Source organism: Oncorhynchus mykiss, chromosome 2 (genome assembly GCF_057628025.1).
Source record: "Oncorhynchus mykiss isolate SJ-2025 chromosome 2, ASM5762802v1, whole genome shotgun sequence".
NCBI lineage: Eukaryota > Metazoa > Chordata > Actinopteri > Salmoniformes > Salmonidae > Oncorhynchus > Oncorhynchus mykiss.
The window spans coordinates 56,423,867-56,443,380 of record NC_143023.1 but is presented as its reverse complement, the minus strand read 5'-3'; the positions used below and the strand labels follow the sequence as shown (position 1 = coordinate 56,443,380).

The 19,514-nt window shown below is 43.8% G+C and overlaps 1 protein-coding gene across 1 annotated transcript in view; it reads left to right on the top strand.

The window, feature by feature from the left end:
* The first annotated feature begins 4,707 nt into the window (after positions 1–4,707).
* The window catches only part of alkbh3 (alkB homolog 3, alpha-ketoglutarate dependent dioxygenase), a 20,671-nt gene continuing 5,864 nt past the window's right edge, over positions 4,708–19,514 (top strand). The window contains exons 1-9 of the mRNA XM_036951019.2: positions 4,708–4,803; positions 5,203–5,314; positions 5,576–5,679; positions 5,858–5,892; positions 6,016–6,063; positions 6,326–6,429; positions 14,248–14,336; positions 14,759–14,968; positions 18,582–18,680. Of these exons, the coding sequence (XP_036806914.1) occupies positions 5,239–5,314; positions 5,576–5,679; positions 5,858–5,892; positions 6,016–6,063; positions 6,326–6,429; positions 14,248–14,336; positions 14,759–14,968; positions 18,582–18,680 (765 nt within the window). The 5' untranslated portion in view covers positions 4,708–4,803; positions 5,203–5,238. The remainder of the gene's footprint in view (positions 4,804–5,202; positions 5,315–5,575; positions 5,680–5,857; positions 5,893–6,015; positions 6,064–6,325; positions 6,430–14,247; positions 14,337–14,758; positions 14,969–18,581; positions 18,681–19,514) is intronic.

Below are 19,514 nucleotides of genomic sequence, written 5' to 3'. Positions count from 1 at the left end.
TTCCTGTTTGGCCCTGTCCGGGGGTGTCCTCGGAGTGGGCCACAGTGTCTCCTGACCCCTCCTGTCTCAGCCTCCAGTATTTATGCTGCAGTAGTTTATGTGTCGGGGGGCTAGGGTCAGTTTGTTATATCTGGAGTACTTCTCCTGTCCTATTTGGTGTCCTGTGTGAATCTAAGTGTGCGTTCTCTAATTCTCTCCTTCTCTCTTTCTCTCTCTCGGAGGACCTGAGCCCTAGGACCATGCCCCAGGACTACCTGACATGATGACTCCTTGCTGTCCCCAGTCCACCTGGCTGTGCTGCTGCTCCAGTTTCAACTGTTCTGCCTTATTATTATTCGACCATGCTGGTCATTTATGAACATTTGAACATCTTGGCCATGTTCTGTTATAATCTCCACCCGGCACAGCCAGAAGAGGACTGGCCATCCCACATATGCTCTCTCTAATTCTCTCTTTCTTTCTCTCTCTCGGAGGACCTGAGCCCTAGGACCATGCCCCAGGAATACCTGACATGATGACTCCTTGCTGTCCCCAGTCCACCTGACTGTGCTGCTGCTCCAGTTTCAACTATTCTGCCTTATTATTATTCGACCATGTTGGTCATTTATGAACATTTGAACATCTTGACCATGTTTTGTTATAATCTCCACCCGGCACAGCCAGAAGAGGACTGGCCACCCCACATAGCCTGGTTCCTCTCTAGGTTTCTTCCTAGGTTTTGGCCTTTCTAGGGAGTTTTTCCTAGCCACCGTGCTTCTACACCTGCATTGCTTGCTGTTTGGGGTTTTAGGCTGGGTTTCTGTACAGCACTTTGAGATATCAGCTGATGTACGAAGGGCTATATAAATACATTTGATTTGATTTGATTTGATTTGGATAGAGCAATTCCCGTACCAGGCCGCGATGCATGGTTCAGCAGTAGTATTGGGAGAGGTCCCAGGGCAGAATGCCACGTTTTCATCAGCCGCCTTTAAGAAGTAGAGACGCTTTTGCGCCCTCTATACAAGAGTGGTGGTGTTGGTCTAGGATAAGTCCTCGGTGATGTGAATGCCGAGGAACTTAACTCGTGACTCCCCCTACTACAGTCCCATTGATATGGATCGGAGCATGTGACCTTCTCTGCTTCCTGAAGTCAACAATCAATATCTTTGCTTTGCTGACGTTGAGGGAGCGGTTGTTGTGATGACACCACAATGCCATTTCACTTACCAACTCCCTATAGGCTGACTCGTAGTTGTTGGTTATCAGGCCTACAACCGTGATGTCGTCAGAACTTGATGGAGTGGGTGAACAGGGAGTACAGTAGAGGACTGAGGACATACCCCTGTGTTAAGTCAGTGTGGAGGGGGTGTTGCCAATCCTCACAGCCTGTGGTGTGCCCATCTGGAGGTCCAGGGTCGAGTTGCAAAGGGTGGTGTCCATACCCAGGGCTCTGAGCTTGGAGGGAACGATAATGTTGAATGCTGAACTGTAGTCAGTAAACAGCATTCTCACATGTGTTCCTCTTGTCCAGATACACTGCTTAGACAAAAGTATGAGGACACCGCTTCAAATGAGTGGAGTCAGCTACTTCAGCCACACCCATTGCTGACAGGTGTATAAAATCGTGCAACCAGCCACGCAATCTCCATAGACAAACACTTGCAGTAGAATGGCCTTACTGAAGAGCTCAGTGACTTTCAACATGGCACTGTCATAGGATGCCAACCTTCCAACAAGTCAGTTCGTCAAATCTCTGCCCTGCTAGAGCTGCCCCGGTCAACGGTAAGTGCTGTTATTGTGAAGTGGAAACATCTAGGAGCAACAGCGACTCAGCCGCGAAGTGGTAGGCCACACAAGTTCACAGAACGGGACCGCAGACTGCTGAAACGCGTAGCCTGTAAAAATTGTCTGTCCTCGGTTGCAACACTCACTACCGAGTTCCAAACTGCCTCTGGAAGCAACGTCAGCACAATAACTGTTCATCAGGAGCTTCATGAAATGTGTCCCCATGGCCTAGCAGCCGCACACAAGCCTAAGTTCACTACACGCAATGCCAAGCATCGGCGGGAGTGGTGTAAATCTCACTGCCATTGGACTCTGGAGCAGTGGAAATGCATTCTCTGGAGTAATGAATCACGCTTCATCATCTGGCAGGCCAACAGACAAATCTGGGTTTGGCAGGTGCCAGAAGAACGCTACCTGCCCGAATGCATAGTGCCAACTGTAAAGTTTGGTGGAGGAAGAATAATGGTCTGGTGCTGTTTTTCATGGTTTGGGCTAGGCCCCTTATTTCCAGTGAAAGGAAATCTTAACGCTACAGGATACAATGACATTCTAGACAATTCTGTGCTTCCAACTTTGTGGAAATAGTTTGGGGAAGGCCTTTTCCTGTTTCAGCATGACAATGCCCACGTGCACAAAGCGAGGTCCATACAGAAACGGTTTGTCGAGATCGGTGGGGAAGAACATGACTGGCCTGCAAAGGGCCCTGACTTCAACCCCATCTAACACCTTTGGGTGTCCGGAGATGGTGTCCGGTTTACTGTTAATTTAAACATGGGTATCGTCAACGTAGCAGTAAATGTTGATGTCATAATCTCTGAGCATTTGCCCAAGAGGGAGCATAGCATGTAAATTAAAAACAAGATAGGCTCCAGGGCTGACCCCTGCGGGACGCTGCATGTGACTGATGGTGTCAATCTTTTTCTTGAAAAAATCTGAGACACCATTGCACTGCAAAGATGAGGCTGCAGGAGAGCATGAGATTGCAGGGTTGAAATGGTGGTTGATGGTATGTTACTGTCAATCATGGCAGAGATGAAGGCTGATTGTGCTGCTTTTAAGGCAGCAGGGTAGCTTGCCTAGTGGTCTTTATGACTCTGATGGGGAAGAGGTTCCCAAAACTATTTCATTTAAAGGGCTCCTCCAGTAAAATAAGAAACAAGCCAATAGGATTTGTGGAAAAGTGAACTTTCCTGACTCAAAAGTATTTCATAAATTAAAAGGGGTGGGGGAATCAACAATGAAATAGTCAGTTGACGTTCTGAGTGTTTCAATAACCTTGTCGTGACAGATTTTATGTGTTTTTTTATGTTTTTTTCCTCACTTTCCGAGCTATTGAATTTGATTAGGTCTTTGTACCCGCATAGCTTTCTGGTTACTCAGAGTAAACCTCTGGGTATTCAGGTACCTGAGAGCCAATCACATCAACTCAGTACCGGTACCCCGTGTCTCAGCCTCCAGTATTTATGCTGCAGTAGTTTATGTGTCGGGGGGGCTAGGGTCAGTTTGTTATATCTGGAGTACTTCTCCTGTCCTATTCGGTGTCCTGTGTGAATCTAAGTGTGCGTTCTCTAATTCTCTCCTTCTCTCTTTCTCTCTCTCGGAGGACCTGAGCCCTAGGACCATGCCCCAGGACTACCTGACATGATGACTCCTTGCTGTCCCCAGTCCACCTGGCTGTGCTGCTGCTCCAGTTTCAACTGTTCTGCCTTATTATTATTCGACCATGCTGATCATTTATGAACATTTGAACATCTTGGCCATGTTCTGTTATAATCTCCACCCGGCACAGCCAGAAGAGGACTGGCCATCCCACATATGCTCTCTCTAATTCTCTCTTTCTTTCTCTCTCTCGGAGGACCTGAGCCCTAGGACCATGCCCCAGGAATACCTGACATGATGACTCCTTGCTGTCCCCAGTCCACCTGACTGTGCTGCTGCTCCAGTTTCAACTATTCTGCCTTATTATTATTCGACCATGCTGGTCATTTATGAACATTTGAACATCTTGACCATGTTTTGTTATAATCTCCACCCGGCACAGCCAGAAGAGGACTGGCCACCCCACATAGCCTGGTTCCTCTCTAGGTTTCTTCCTAGGTTTTGGCCTTTCTAGGGAGTTTTTCCTAGCCACCGTGCTTCTTCACCTGCATTGCTTGCTGTTTGGGGTTTTAGGCTGGGTTTCTGTACAGCACTTTGAGATATCAGCTGATGTACGAAGGGCTATATAAAATAAATTTGATTGATTGATTGATTATATAGCCAGGTTATAATTACTCATTGTCTATTTATTCCTTGAGTTATTATTTTTCTATTTTTATACTATTTAAATGTTTTGGTTAATCTGAATTATTGGGAAGGGCCCGTAAGTAAGCATTTCACTGTTAGTCTACACCTGTTGTTTACGAAGCATGTCACAAATACAATTTGATTTGATTTGAAGTCAATAGGCTCAGTGAAACCTGAGATATGAGTGGAGACAGATTGGAGAGACATCTGCCCAAGTGCTTGACTTGGGCAGGAGCTCAATGGAGCTGAGTACCGGCACCTAAAACGTTCTACTGCTTGAGCTCCTGATCCTCTTATAGAATATTATCTCAAAAGTATAATGGAGCTCCTTTACCTAAATATTAACAGTACGGACACCCAAATTGAATACCGGCACATATTTTAGTTCAAGTCAGGCTTTCAAGTGGGACATTTCATTATCTGATGGACATATGAACCAACCTACTGAGCAACAGCCTCGCAACGTCACATTCAGATGGGGAAAAGGTTGATGACACAAGACATGGGGTTAAATTTGCACTAATATATACATGTGATATATATGATATAATATTTGCAGCTTGAAATAGATAATACTACTTATTTTGGGACTACACTGTACAATTGTTGGACCGTTTAGGATTGCATAACTAAATAGGAACCCTTAAATTTGGTTGAAGTTTCAGGGGGATTTTTTTTCGAGTAACACAGGATAGAGCTGTCAAATTTGATATGTGGATAGCTAGCTTTTAAATTGTTCTAATCCTGTTGGTAAGTAACAACAAGCAAGAAGGTGATATTTAATACCAAAATATGTTGGAGACCATAGTCCATGTACTGATCTAGTGATACATTTCACTCAAGCTGTAAATTAGCACTATAAGTAACGTTGCCAAGCTATGGACTCCAAATGGGTTGCCACAATGCTAGCCACCGTGCTATTCGCTATATTGTAACGTTAGCTTGGTGGCTGATAAAATCATGTCATTTATGCTATGCCTTTTTATTATAAATTGTGTTATTGGAACAGAATTCTACATGGCTTTTGAAATGCATTTAAGCACAACCAGCTTGCTGGCTTCAGAGAACATGCAGTTTGATGTTGTTACACGAAGTTGGCCTCTGTGTGGCAGTATATGCGAACTAAATGTGACTGCTTGTTTCAACCAGTTTCAGACCTCCAATCGGTGTCCTCATCTCGATGTGATGTCGGATAAACGTCAGCGTGCAAGGGTCCAGGGCTCTTGGGCCAAACCACTGCCCAAACAACCACGTCCAACAGGTTTTCTCTCTGCCATGCAGACTAAATTAGACCAGGGCCCATATTCACAAAGCGATTCGAAATAGGCTGGTCTAGGATCAGTTTTTACCTTTCAGATGTTAATGATTAAGAAAGATTATATGGGTGGTGGGGCGGCTCTCCTACTCTGAGACACTTTGTGAAAACAAGTCCAACTCTCCTACTGTCATTTGAGAATTACATCCATGGTAATATACATGTTTTTAAATGGTCATATGGAGGCATATACATTTTCTTTGGCAGGAGCAATTCCCAATTCCAGCACTGTTGTGATACCAAGTGCCAATCCACCACCTGCTGGTTGGGGAGTGGGACAGCGGATGTTTGAGTATCAACAGCCCGCTAAGGTAAAAAATAAAAAAGGAGTATTGGACTTTATTGTGTTAATTGTATTAATAAATAGATATTTTCCGAGAGGAGACGTTTTTGATTTGAGGTGTCGCCATTGACGAGAGATTAAATCGGCCTTGGGCTGACAAGGATCAACTAATACATTTCCCTTCTTTCTTTCTTTCCCTTGCTCAGCCAGTCAGAGATGTCCCTACGGAGAAGGTGATGGAGTGAGTAACTTGATCAAACAGTCATCTTCTCTACTCTACGTCATTAAAACAACCCCAAATGAAAAATGGTTACGCCTAGTGGAAATATAACAACAATTCTTTACACATGCTCCTGTTCCTCAGAATGGGGGGTGATTATGAGATCAGCCATGGTCCATCAGGAGTGTCAAGGTGAGTTCTAATCTAATGCATAAGGACGTCCAATAGACATTGGGTCAACCATATAAATGACAACAGGGGAACACCGTAGCAAAACGCTTCACAATGGAAAATCTAAATGTGCTTTTTTACATTTTTGGTTCAGACAATAACTCTCCATTTCGAACTGTTTCCTTCCATTTGTGTCTACTGAACACAATCCAGAATCTCAGTCAGCTACTGCCTTCCCTTATGCTTCCCCATTCAACAATTCTCTACCCCCCCCCCCCCCCAGACTGAGGCTGATCCATGGGTTCCTACCACCAGAAGAGGCTGACTGGGCCTTCAGTAAACTGCTAGCAGAGCTGCCTTGGTCTCAAAAGACTAACTACAGACAAGGTAGGTCGACAATCATGTCCCCAAGGATAGACCACAGACCAATACTGTACACTCAGCCCATAGATGTGAGCAAACTGATTTATTTTTATTTTTATGGGTGCCATGTTGGCATTGGAAGTTTCTCTCAATTAGAATGTTATTGTCATGGAACGTTTGGTATCAATGTAAGATCGACCGTCCCTGTACGGGCTGATCCGGGATTCAATCTCGACAACACGTCCTATTCTCAAGCTAACGTGCTATTCATTGCCCTACCAAAACCATAGTTATCTACATAGCCGCCTTTACCCACCGTTCCTTCCCATTTTCACCACATGACGGAAGGACTGGATCAGGACAAGTCTTCTCCAACCATAGGTCACAGAAGGAAAAGAGACAAGGAAGGACCATTTAAGTGGAATTGGAACCCAGCCCTGAATGAAGTTGCATCAGATTCCCTATTGGTCTCTCTGTTGGATTGAATCCAGCCACGTTCCATCATTGAGCAAGACACAGTAGCAGATGACAACAACGCGAAAGCCCCTCACATTGTGTCAACACGAGGCAATTGTGACATCTAGGTTCAAGAGGAAATAGAGGGGGTGCTACTGTTACATACACACACACACTATACACACACACACACACACACACATACTACACACACACACACACTATATGCACACACATACTACACACATACACCCACTCCTCTTTATAGACTTTCTGCACATTGACTCACTTTTTCCTACTCAAGCAAGACTCTAAATAGGCGTTCCAAATAGCGCCCTATTCCCTAAAGAGTGCAATACTTTTGACCAGAGCCTTAGTGGTGTGTATTCATGGATGCCAATAATCCAAAGGCTGGCAGATGGCGATATTGATCTGGTATTGAGGGTTTTGTCTTACCGTCCAAACACATTGTATGCAGCTGGCAATACATTTGTATCCTAAAACATTCTCCAGTCAGGCTGCCAAGGTGTCGATTTCCTCCTTAACTAGAGTTAATGGCGAGAAGAATTTGGAAAATATGCATACTTTCTTTATGAAACACAATTTTCCGCCACCTTGCTAGTGGCTAATGCTACATCCCGATGTTGCGCCCTGTGTACAGCCAGGGGTAAACAACAGACTGCTGCAACTTGATTGGCTGAATGTGATAAGCAACATCCGGTACTAGCACTCCAAGGCATTTTGGTGGAAATTGCCATGGAATTTTCCGTGGTGGTGGAAAAATGTGTTTCATAAAGAAAGTTATGCAGATTTTCCCTGTTTGTTATAACTGCCTTCTCGCCATTAAATCTAGTTAAGGAGGAAATGTTTAAGGTACGAATTGGTCCACTGGGATACGAGTGTATTGCTGGCTGCATACAATGCTTTTGGATGGTAAGATGGAAATGACTCTTGCCATCTGCAAGCCTTTTTGCTAGGATGCCAAGGGAAGCCAGGCTTTCCCCAAAATTTGACCAAGAAATAATGTATAAAATAATTTATTAAGTTGCGAATTGAAGGACAATTATGAAACACAGAGCAAGTGGCTGAATGTATCTCACCGGAGAAAACTTCAGTGAGCGAAACGGCGCCCTTATGTCTCGGTATGTGTAGTCCATCTATCTGATGCTGTCTGGTCAAAAAGAGTATGACATTGTTGCTGCCCATAGCTTTAAATGCAATAGCAATGGAAGCCAGTGAGCATTTGGCCTCCCTTGATAAAAACAAAATATAAAAGAAAAGCCAATCAGCGTTGAGATGAACTGAGTAAGCTCAAAACTGAGTGCACCAAAAGAAAGTATCAAGGGAAGTCAGTTTGGATTTGGCTTCACACCAATCACATCAAAAGTAAAACGTCATTGACAGAAACAACGTGAAGTGTTGCATCTCGTTGTGTTGTCCTCCGGTGGCTAGCTAGCTAAAATCTGCCCCTACCCTGAGAGGATGGAAGTTCAAAATGTAGCGAGATGTACATTGTAGGCTCACATTAACTAGCTGGCTCATTGTCAAAGCCTTTTAGCTAAGTAGCGTAGTCTAGGTCAACAAAAACAAAACTCGTGTAGGCTACTCTATACAGAGTCATAGACCGTTTTGCTAACTTGAAAGAGAGGACAATGGCATTGGCGTTCCTCAGTCTACAAGTAGGGTGACATGTTTTTTTTTCTACTTGAATGCATACATACATACACACACATACATACATGCACGTGCACACAGATTTAATTTGAAAACGGTATTATGGACAGCCACATGATAATTACTTTAAGTTGATTAGACAATTTGTTTTTTGTATCTTTAAGTTGTTACGGTATTAGACTAAGCATAGGTGATTGGATGATGTTGAAATGGTGAGGAAAGACGTTTGCGGCAGCAGCTCCTGTTTTTTTTTGCGACTTGCAGTAATTCTGCAATGGTTCTAAATCAATAGTTGTTTAGTAGTCCGAAAATGTTGGAAACATTCAATTGTTGACCACGCTGTAGGTCATGTAACCGTTTGTTACATTCAATATTTGCTTTGTGGACTTCACCGGATAGATGTTGCTCTCAGGTTTTGTGATGAAACAAGCGTGTGGTTGAATTTATTCTGCCTACTGTGACTGTCTTCTAGTTGTCTCGCCCTTATGTAACAATGTTGCTTCCGTCCCGCTCCTCGCCCCAGCCTGGGCTTGAACCAGGGACCATTTGCTCACAACCTCAACTGCCTCCCGCGAAGCATCGTTACCAATCGCTCCACAAAAGCCGCGGTCCTTGCAGAGCAAGGGAAACGACTACTTCAAGGACTCAGAGCGAGTAACGTCACCAATTGAAACACTACTTGGGCGCACTGCTAACTAGTTAGCCACGTTACACCGGTTACACCGGTTACACTTATACTAAACAAAAATCTAAACGCAACATGTAAAGTGTTGGTCACATGTTTCATGAGCTGAAATAAAAAGTTCCAAAAGCTTATTTCTCAAAAATGTTGTGCACAAATTTGTTTATCCCTGTTAGTGAGCATTTCTCCTTTGCCAAGATAATCCAACCACCTGACAGGTGTGGCATATCAAGAAGCTGATTAAACGGCATGATCATTTCACCGGCGCACCTTGTGCTGGGGACAATAAAAGGCCACTCTAAAATGTGCAATTTTGTCACAACACAATGCCACAGATGTCTCAAGTTTTGAGGGAGCATGCAATTGGCATGCCCCCTGCCCAGTCATGTGAAATCCATAGATTAGGGCTTAATTAATTAATTTAAATGTATCGACTTTTTCTTGTATGAATTGTAACTCAGTAAAATCATTGAAATTGTTGCGGCATGCATGAGAGCATCAGCTATTCCGGACGACTGTGTGATCGCGCTCTCCGTAGCCGACGTGAGTAAGACTAATACACAAGGCTGCGGGGCCAGACGGCTTACCAGGACGTGTGCTCCAGGCATGTGCTGACCAACTGGCAGGTGTCTTCACTGACATTTTCAACATGTCCCTGATTGAGTCTGTAATACCAACAGGCTTCATCAGACCACCATATACCCTGTGCCCAAGAACACAAAGGCAACCTGCCTAAATGACTACAGACCCGTAGCACTCACGTCCGTAGCCATGAAGTGCTTTGAAAGGCTGGTAATGGCTCACATCAACACCATTATCCCAGAAACCCTAGACCCACTCCAATTTGCATACCGCCCAAACAGATCCACAGATGATGCAATCTCTATTGCACTCCACACTTCCTTTTCCCACTTGGACAAAAGGAACACCGATGTGAGAATGCTGTTCATTGACTACAGCTCAGCGTTCAACACCATAGTACCCTCAAAGCTCATCACCAAGCTAAGGATCCTGGGACTAAACACCTCCCTCTGCAACTGGATCCTGGACTTCTTGACAGGCCACCCCCAGGTGGTGAGGGTAGGTAGCAACACATCTGCCACGCTGATCCTCAACACTGGAGCTCCCCAGGGGTGCGTGCTCAGTCCACTCCTGTACTCCCTGTTCACCCACGACTGCATGGCTAGGCACGACTCCAACACCATCATTAAGTTTGCTGACGACACAACAGTGGTAGGCCTGATCACCGACAACGACGAGACAGCCTATAGGGAGGAGGTCAGAGACCTGGCCGGGTGGTGCCAGAATAACAACCTATCCCTCAATGTAACCAAGACTAAGGAGATTATTGTGGACTACAGGAAAAGGAGCACCGAGCACGTCCCCATTCTCATCGACGGGGCTGTAGTGGAGCAGGTTGAGAGCTTCAAATTCCTTGGTGTCCACATCAACAACAAACTAGATTGGTCCAAACACACCAAGACAGTCGTGAAGAGGACACGACAAAGTCTACTCCCCCTCAAGAAACTAAAAAGATTTCGCATGGGTCCTGAGATCCTCAAAAGGTTCTACAGCTGCAACATTGAGAGCGTCCTGACCGGTTGAATCACTGCCTGGTACGGCAATTGCTCGGCCTCCGACCGCAAGGCACTTCAGAGGGTAGTGCGTACTGCCCAGTACATCACTGGGGCAAAACTGCCTGCCGTCCAGGACCTCTACACCAGGCGGTGTCAGAGGAAGGCCCTAAAAATTGTCAAAGACCCCAGCCAACCCAGTCATGGACTGTTCTCTCTACTACCGGTACTGGAGTGCCAAGCGGTACTGGAGTGCCAAGTCTAGGACAAAAAGGCTTCTCAACAGTTTTTACCCCCAAGCCATAAGACTCCTGAACAGGTAACCAAATGGTTACCCGGACTATTTGCATTGTGTGTCCCCCCCCAACCCCTCTTTTACGCTGCTGCTACTTTCTGTAAATCTTATATGCATAGTCACTTTAACTATACATTCATGTACATACTAACTAAATTGGCCCGACCAACCAGTGCTCCCACACATTGGCTAACCGTGCTATCTGCATTGTGTCCCACCACCCGCCAACCCCTCTTTTTACGCTACTGCTACTCTGTTCATCATATATGCATAGTCACTTTAACCATACCTACATGTACATACTACCTCAATAAGCCTGACTAACAGGTATATAGCCTTGCTACTTTTTTTTTCAAATGTCTTTTTACTGTTGTTTTATTTCTTTACTTACCTACACACACACACACCTTTTTTTTCTCTGCACTATTGGTTAGAGCCTGTAAGTAAGCATTTCACTGTAAGATTGAATTGTATCTGTTGTATTTGGCGCATGTGACAAATCAACTTTGATTTGATTTGAAGTTTGATTAATATTTTTGTTCAGGAAATATCACGGTGGTGTATAAACTAAAGGGTAATAGAGCAAACAACGCAATTATCACAACACACCGGTTGTAATATGGCTTTTTTCCTGGCTTGGCTTCCCGAATGAATTTACCCACGCACTGCTACTGGAACCATATGGGCCCTGGTCAAAAGTAGTGCACTGTGAACGGAATAGGGTGCCATTTGGGTTGCAGCCCATGACCGACTAGAGTTTTGTTTATCCTTGTCCTGATATCATCTTTTTTTATGGGTACAGTGAAAGGTTTTGTTTTTAGCTATAATAAATGAAGTCATGTCTAAATATTTGCTTTGGGCCTAATGTATGAACTGTGAAGTCTCAACTCGAGGACCAGTGGGACAACGTTTTGGCTTTGTGACCGTTTTCTTTTATGAAATGCCCAAATGGAGCTCTTTGAGAAATGTATTAGTGCTTGCTTCCATAGAAAAGAGCGATGGAGCAAGGTTTTATAAAGATGACCTGGGAACTGCAGGTTTACCACATTTGGGGTGGCTATTTCATGGTACAGAATAGTTTATGAAAATGTCTCCCTTGGAGTAAAACAAAGTAGTGGAAGGCACTTAGAACAATGACCACATTACTTAGCCCACACATTGCCAAATATGGATGCAAATTATGTTTTTTGGTAATTTCTCAAGAAACACACACAGTATCAGTCACAAGTTTGGACACCTACTCATTCAAGATTTTTTTCTTTATTTTTACTATTTTCTACATTGTAGAATAATAGTGAAGACATCAAAATGATGAAACAACATATGGAATAATGTGGTAACCAAAAAAGTGTTAAACAAATCAAAATACATTTTATATTTGAGATTCTTCAAAGTAGCCACCTTGATGACAGCTTTGCACACTCTTGGCATTCTCTCAACCAGCTTCATGAGGAATGCTTTTCCGACAGTCTTGAAGGAGTTCCCACATATGCTGAGCACTTGTTGGCTGCTTTTCCCTCACTCTGCAGTCCAGCTCATCCCAAACCATCTGTTGTTGAGGTCGGGTGATTGTGGAGGACATGTCATCTGATGCAGCACTCCATCACTCTCCTTGGTCAAATAGCCCTTACACAGCCTAGAGCACAGCATAGGTGTGTTTTGGGTCATTGTCCTGTTGAAAAACAATGATACTCCCACTAAGCGCAAACCAGATGGGATGGCGTCTCACTGCAGAATGCTGTGGTAGCCATGATGGTTAAGTGTGGCTTGAATTCTAAATAAATCACTGACAGTGTCAACAGCAAACCACCCCAAAACCATCACACCACCTCCTCCATGCTTCACTTTGGGAACCACACATGCAGAGATCATCCGTTCACCTACTCTGCATCTCACAAAGACCTGGCGGTTGGAACCAAAAATCTCAAAGTTGGACTCATCAGACATAAGGAGAGATTTCCACCTGTCTAATATCTATTGCTCATGTTTCTTGGCCCAAGCAAGTCTCTTCTTCTTATTGGTGTCCTTTCTTTAGTAGTGGTTTCTTTGCAGCAATTCGACCATGAAGGCCTGATTCACGCATTCTCCTCTGAACAGTTGATTTTGAAATGTGTCTGTTACTTGAACTATGTGAAGCATTTATTTGGGCTGTAATCTAAGATGCAGTTAACTCTCCTGCAGAGGATAAGTTCATTAGAGGTAACTTCCTTTCCTGTGGCGGTCCTCATGAGAGAGAGTTTCATCATAGCGCTTGATGTTTTTTGCGACTGCGCTTGAAAAAAACGTTCAAATTTTCCACATTGACTGACCTTAATGTCTTAAACTAATGATGGACTGTCGTTTCTCTTTGCTTATTTGAGCTGTTAGGCCTGGTCATTTACCAAATAGCTCTTCTGTCTTCTTGTCACAACACAACTGATTGGCCTAAATGCATTAAGAAGGAAAGAAATTCCACAAATTAAGTTAAGGCACACCTGTTCATTGGAATGCATTCCAGGTGACTACCTCATGAAGCTGGTTGAGAGAATGCCAAGAGTGTGCAAAGCTGTCATCAAGGCAAAGGGTGGCTACTTTGAAGAATCTCAAATATATCAAATATATTTTGCTTTGCTAAACATTTTTTTCGGTTACTACATGATTTCCATATGTGTTGTTTTATTGTTTTGATGTCTTTACGAGTATTCTACAATGTAAAAAAAAATAAGGGAAAACCCTGGAATGAGTAGGTGTCAACTTTTGACTGGTGCTGTATATATTTAAGTATACATCACCATTTACAATGACATTACTGGGACCTGAAAATACACTGTTTTGTTGTTTACTGTCCATATGTATTAAACTTTATATCACTACACTATTTATTCTTGTCCCTGATAGAGCTCCAACTAGTCATGATTTCTCATTTTTGTAAAATTGCCTTGACGCAAATACAGTACCAATTTAGACATGTTTCACTTGGCCCTGACAGCCCAGCTCTATTGAGTCAACTCATTTCTGTGTGTGTGCAATGTACATGCACTACAGTAAGTGGTTTTGTGTGTGTGTGTGTGCGTGCACGCTTGCACCTCAGTATGTACAGAAAATGTGCTTCTATCACTAGGGTCTATTCAAGAACACAGGTTATTCATGCAGTGTAACTGTATTGTCACTGTGTTGTATAGGTGAGGCCTACGAGGAGCCCAGGTTAACCTGCTGGTATGGGGAACTCCCTTACACGTACGCCCACTCTACTCTGGAGGCCAACGCACAGGTATGGTATATCCGCACCTCCTGCTGCATGACGGGAAAAGTGGAGCTGAATTGAACGAGCGTTGAGCCTGCTTGTAAAAGAGATTTGACCATTTCCTCATGTATTTCCCCTTCACCTCAACCACTTTTGCTCTTTACCATTTTCTCTCGGACTGTTGCGTTCGCTCTACCTCACTCTTCTTGTTCCTTCTTTTTTACTCTCCTCCTGTCAATGTGTACACTAGTACTGCTCACACAACAGCAGCTTATCTATATACTTATTCCCTATCCCCTACTACCTCCCTAAGAAATGCTAAGCATATAAATAATCAGTGAACATGGTGAAACACTGTTGAAAAAAGGGCAATATTAACATCTAACATGAGCCGCAGAGGTGCATAACCTCGTTCTCCCTCTTCGCCCTTCTCTCCCTCTCTCTCTCAGTGGCACCCGCTGCTGGTCACCCTGCGCTGCGCCGTAGAGAAGGCGAGTGGCCACCGTTTCAACTCGCTGATGTGTAACCTGTATAGGAACTGCAAAGACAGCATCGGCTGGCACAGTGACGACGAGGCCGCGCTGGGCACCCGGCCCACCATCGCCTCCCTCAGCCTGGGAGACATGAGGGTGTTCAGCCTCCGCAAGCAGCCTGCACCGGTAAGACTGGGATCATGGGGGAGAGGGAGACGGAGGGATGAGAGATGGGCAGGGGGGGATATAAGGTCCACCATTGCCTCACTCAGCCTGGGGGACATGAGGGTGGAGGGAGATGGAGGGATGAGAGACCGGGGATATAAGGTCCACCATCGCCTCACTCAGCCTGGGGGACATGAGGGTGGAGAGAGATGGAGGAATGGGAGAGACGGGATATAAGGCCCACCATCGCCTCCCTCAGCCTGGGGGACATGATGGTGGAGGGAGATGGAGGGATGAGAGACAGGCAGGGGGGGATATAAGGTCCACCATCGCCTCACTCAGCTTGGGGACATGAGGGTGGAGGGAGATGGAGGGATGGGAGAGACAGGGGATATAAGGCCCACCATTGCCTCACTCAGCCTGGGGGACATGAGGGTGGAGGGAGATGGAGGGATGGGAGAGACAGGGGATATAAGGCCCACCATCGCCTCCCTCAGCCTGGGGGACATGAGGGTGGAGAGAGATGGAGGAATGGGAGAGACGGGATATAAGGCCCACCATCGCCTCCCTCAGCCTGGGGGACATGATGGTGGAGGGAGATGGAGGGATGGGAGAGACAGGGGATATAAGGTCCACCATCACCTCCCTCAGCCTGGGGGACATGAGGATGGAGGGATGGGAGAGACAGGGGATATAAGGCCCACCATCGCCTCCCTCAGCCTGGGGGACATGAGGGTGGAGGGATGGGAGAGACAGGGGATATAAGGCCCACCATCGCCTCCTTCAGCCTGGGGGACATGCGGGTGGAGGGAGATGGAGGGATGGGAGAGACAGGGGATATAAGGCCCACCATCGCCTCCCTCAGCCTGGTGGACGTGAGTGTTCAGCCTCCACAAGCAGTCAACGCCTGTTAGACTGGAGGAGGGACAGGTTACAATCATGTAGGGATGAGGTTTCGCTCTGTTTGGAGTACCCCCGAAATACCTCATGTTGATTTTACCAGTAGGCCTATGTTCCTATGGGTCTTCCCAAGTACCCCCTATGGAAATAGAAGGTACTCACAGGGGTTCACGTATGAGCGGTGATTCTTCTGCCATTTCCATCCTTGGGCAGGCTGCCCAAGTCTTTTTTCGGGTTGCCTTAGTCCAAACAGTGTCAAAAAAAGAAAACATTTGTATTTATTTATTTTGGGGGGATGGAAAAACACTTTCAGTGTAAACGACTAAAACTAGATAGAAAGTATGTATAAAAGATAATGGACCTATATTTTTTTAAAGTAATATAATCTTTGAGAACTAACAATTACCAAAATAAAAATTAGACAGTCACGGAGAACAAGAAATTCCCTAAACTATTTAGCAGTATTCATTTTATGTTTGAGCAAAATAACATGATATTAGCAAATGCATAGCTTTAAATGTAAGATGTGTAGTATTGCAGGAAATTAGCTTTAAACTGCAAAAATCTTTTCTGCTTTATGGTGAAATGTGTAGAATTGCAGGAAATTGCCATAAAAATGCACAAATGTCTCTCCACTACCACAATGGGTGCCTCTAAAATGGTCTCAAAAATGTTTTGCTGTACAAACCACGCCCATTGCTACGCCCACCACCCCAAGCCACCTTTTGAACCAGAAAAAAACCTATATGAAAGTAGTTTGCCATAGATTACTTTGACCTACATCTGGACAGTTAGCCATAGTCTTGTCAATACAATGTTATTACCCAGATTAAAAAAATACTAATTCACTGTATAATACTACTGTTTTAGTGTAAAATGATCAGTGGTGTAAAGCACTTAAGTAAAAATACTTTACAGTACTGCTTAAGTCGTTTTTTTTTAGGGTATCTGCACTTTACTATTTATATTTGACTACTTTTACTTCACTAAATTCCGAAATAATGTACTTTTTACTCCATACATTTTCCCTGACACCCAAAAGTACTCGATACATTTTGAATGCTTAGCAAGACAGGAAAATGGTCTAATTCACACACTTATCAAGCGAATATCCCTGGTCATCCCGAGTGTTACATGCTGACCATACGCGAGCGTTGCAAAATACATTTACACATACATGTTATTCAATCATTGCACTCCCACTGCTCATGCGCCTCAACGAGCGTTTGCGTAGCCAGGCGCTAAAAAATAAATTGGTTCAATTTGTGATGCACAACGCGCTGCAAGTCTAGCCTCTCCCATCTCCTCATTTGTTTTTTTAGGAGCATATACCCACGTGGGTGATTGAAATATGAACTTAGGTCTACACTCCGGTCGGTTGTAGTAATGCTGTACATTTGGTTGCCAACCGCCATATAAAGTCCAAAGAATGAGAAAGAAGCCTGAAGGAAGGACGAGAGATGACGAGAAACGAATTCGGTTTCCCGTTTTATCTGTGGATTAATTGTCGGAGTAGAGGACCTTGTTAATTTCAGGTCAAATAAAAACCCAATGTTTATATACCAGGACAAGTTATCTAGCAACAGCAAGCTAGCTAGCTAAATTGCCTTAAATGTTTAATGCTTTTTGACCTGTCCCCAAATTAGTATAATTGGTTCAAAGTTTTTGATATTTCAACCTGTGTGTTCTGATAGCTTCTGGTGTGGGTGAACAAAATCAACGTGTGCACGAGGGTGCACGTCTGGTTTGGTCAGCATGTTATTGTGGCACTAACTGTCCGTAAATTTACATTTAAAAAAAGTAAATGGTGCCGTCTTGTTTGCTTAATATAGGTCATTTGAAATATTTATACTTTTACTTTTGATACTTAAGTATATTTTAGCAATTACATTGACTTTTTTTTACTTAAGTATATTGAAAACCAAATACTTTTAGATTTACTCAAGTAGTATTTTACTGGGTGACTTTTACTTGAGTACATTTTCTGTTAAGTTCTTTATTTTTACTCAAGTATGATGTACTTGAGTAATGTCGCAAATCACAACACTTTTTTAAACTATAGTAAATACTACAGTGTTTAATTTGCATATAAGGTACCCTGCCCATCCCCCTCCCGCATATCCCAATTTGTGCCACCCATAATTGAGGAACCTACATGCCAAGTATAGACCATATATTGTGTTCCCAACAGGTTCTAGTAAAGAACAGACGCTCAGACCCCAGTCCTACCTACAAGTTATGAAACATTTGCTCTTTTACTCTTTCTCCAGGTTTCCTCAAGGAGAAAGCCTGCACTTCAATGTCAAAGATAATAAAACAAAAACACTATAGTAAATACTACAGTATACTACAATCCGCCACAATCCATGAAAACGCTACATTAATTACTTTAGTATATAATACAGGTTTCTTTTACTACAGTATTTACAATATAGTTACCTGTAAACACTAAAGAACACTAACAGTATTAACTGTCGTATTTTTGCGGACTTAAGTCTTTAGTCCCCAAAGACACTGCAGTTAATACTGTTAGTATTTACTGTAATATACTGTAGTATTTCTTTTCATGCGGGTACATCAGTGTTTATACTCAGCTACTTTCTAACTAGGTGGTAACACTCATCCATCGTAATGTAGATGAACTGTGCTAGTTGTGTAAGTATACAGAGGTGATATGTGGTGACAGTTTGTACCCTAGACTCAGTATTTGTGTGTGTGTACTTGTGTGTGTCAGGAGGAGGACGGGGATTACACTTATGTGGAGAGGCTGCGGATCCCTCTAACTCACGGCACTCTCCTGATGATGGAAGGAGCCACTCAGGATGACTGGCAGGTAAGCCCGGCTAATCAAATACAGGGACACACCCTAACTACACCATCTACAGGTAACTGCCAAAATAAAGGAAACTAACATAGTGTCTTAATAGGGCGTTGGGCCACCACGAACTGACAGTGTCTGGTTCTCTATTGGAGGGATGTGACACCATTCTACCACAAGGAATCCCGTCATTTGGTGTTTTGTTGATGGTGGTGGAATACGCTGTCTCAGGCGCTGCTCCAGGATCTCCCATAAGTGTTAAATTGGGTTGAGATCTGGTGACTGAGCCGGCATGGCCATGGCATATGGTTAACATTGTTTTCATGCTCATCAAACCATTGTGTCCACTCATGCCCGGTGGATGGGAGCATTGTCATCTTATTTGGGGAGCCAAAAATAATTGCCTGACCATCATTTTTATACATGACCCTAAGCATGATGGGATGTAAATTGCTTAAATAACTCCGGAACCACACCTGTGTGAAAGCAACTGCTTTCAATATACTTTCTATCCCTCATTTACTCAAGTGTTTCCAATATTTTAGGTAAGCCAGGCCAATCAAACACAGGGACACGCCCCAACAACACCAGGTCGTGTTCATTAGGCCACGCAATGGAAAACATTTAAAAACAGAAAACAAAAGTTATTTTTTTATTGTGTGTGTGTGTGTATGTATATACAGTGCCTTGCGAAAGTATTCGGCCCCCTTGAACTTTGCGACCTTATGCCACATTTCAGGCTTCAAACATAAAGATATAAAACTGTATTTTTTTGTGAAGAATCAACAACAAGTGGGACACAATCATGAAGTGGAACGACATTTATTGGATATTTCAAACTTTTTTAAC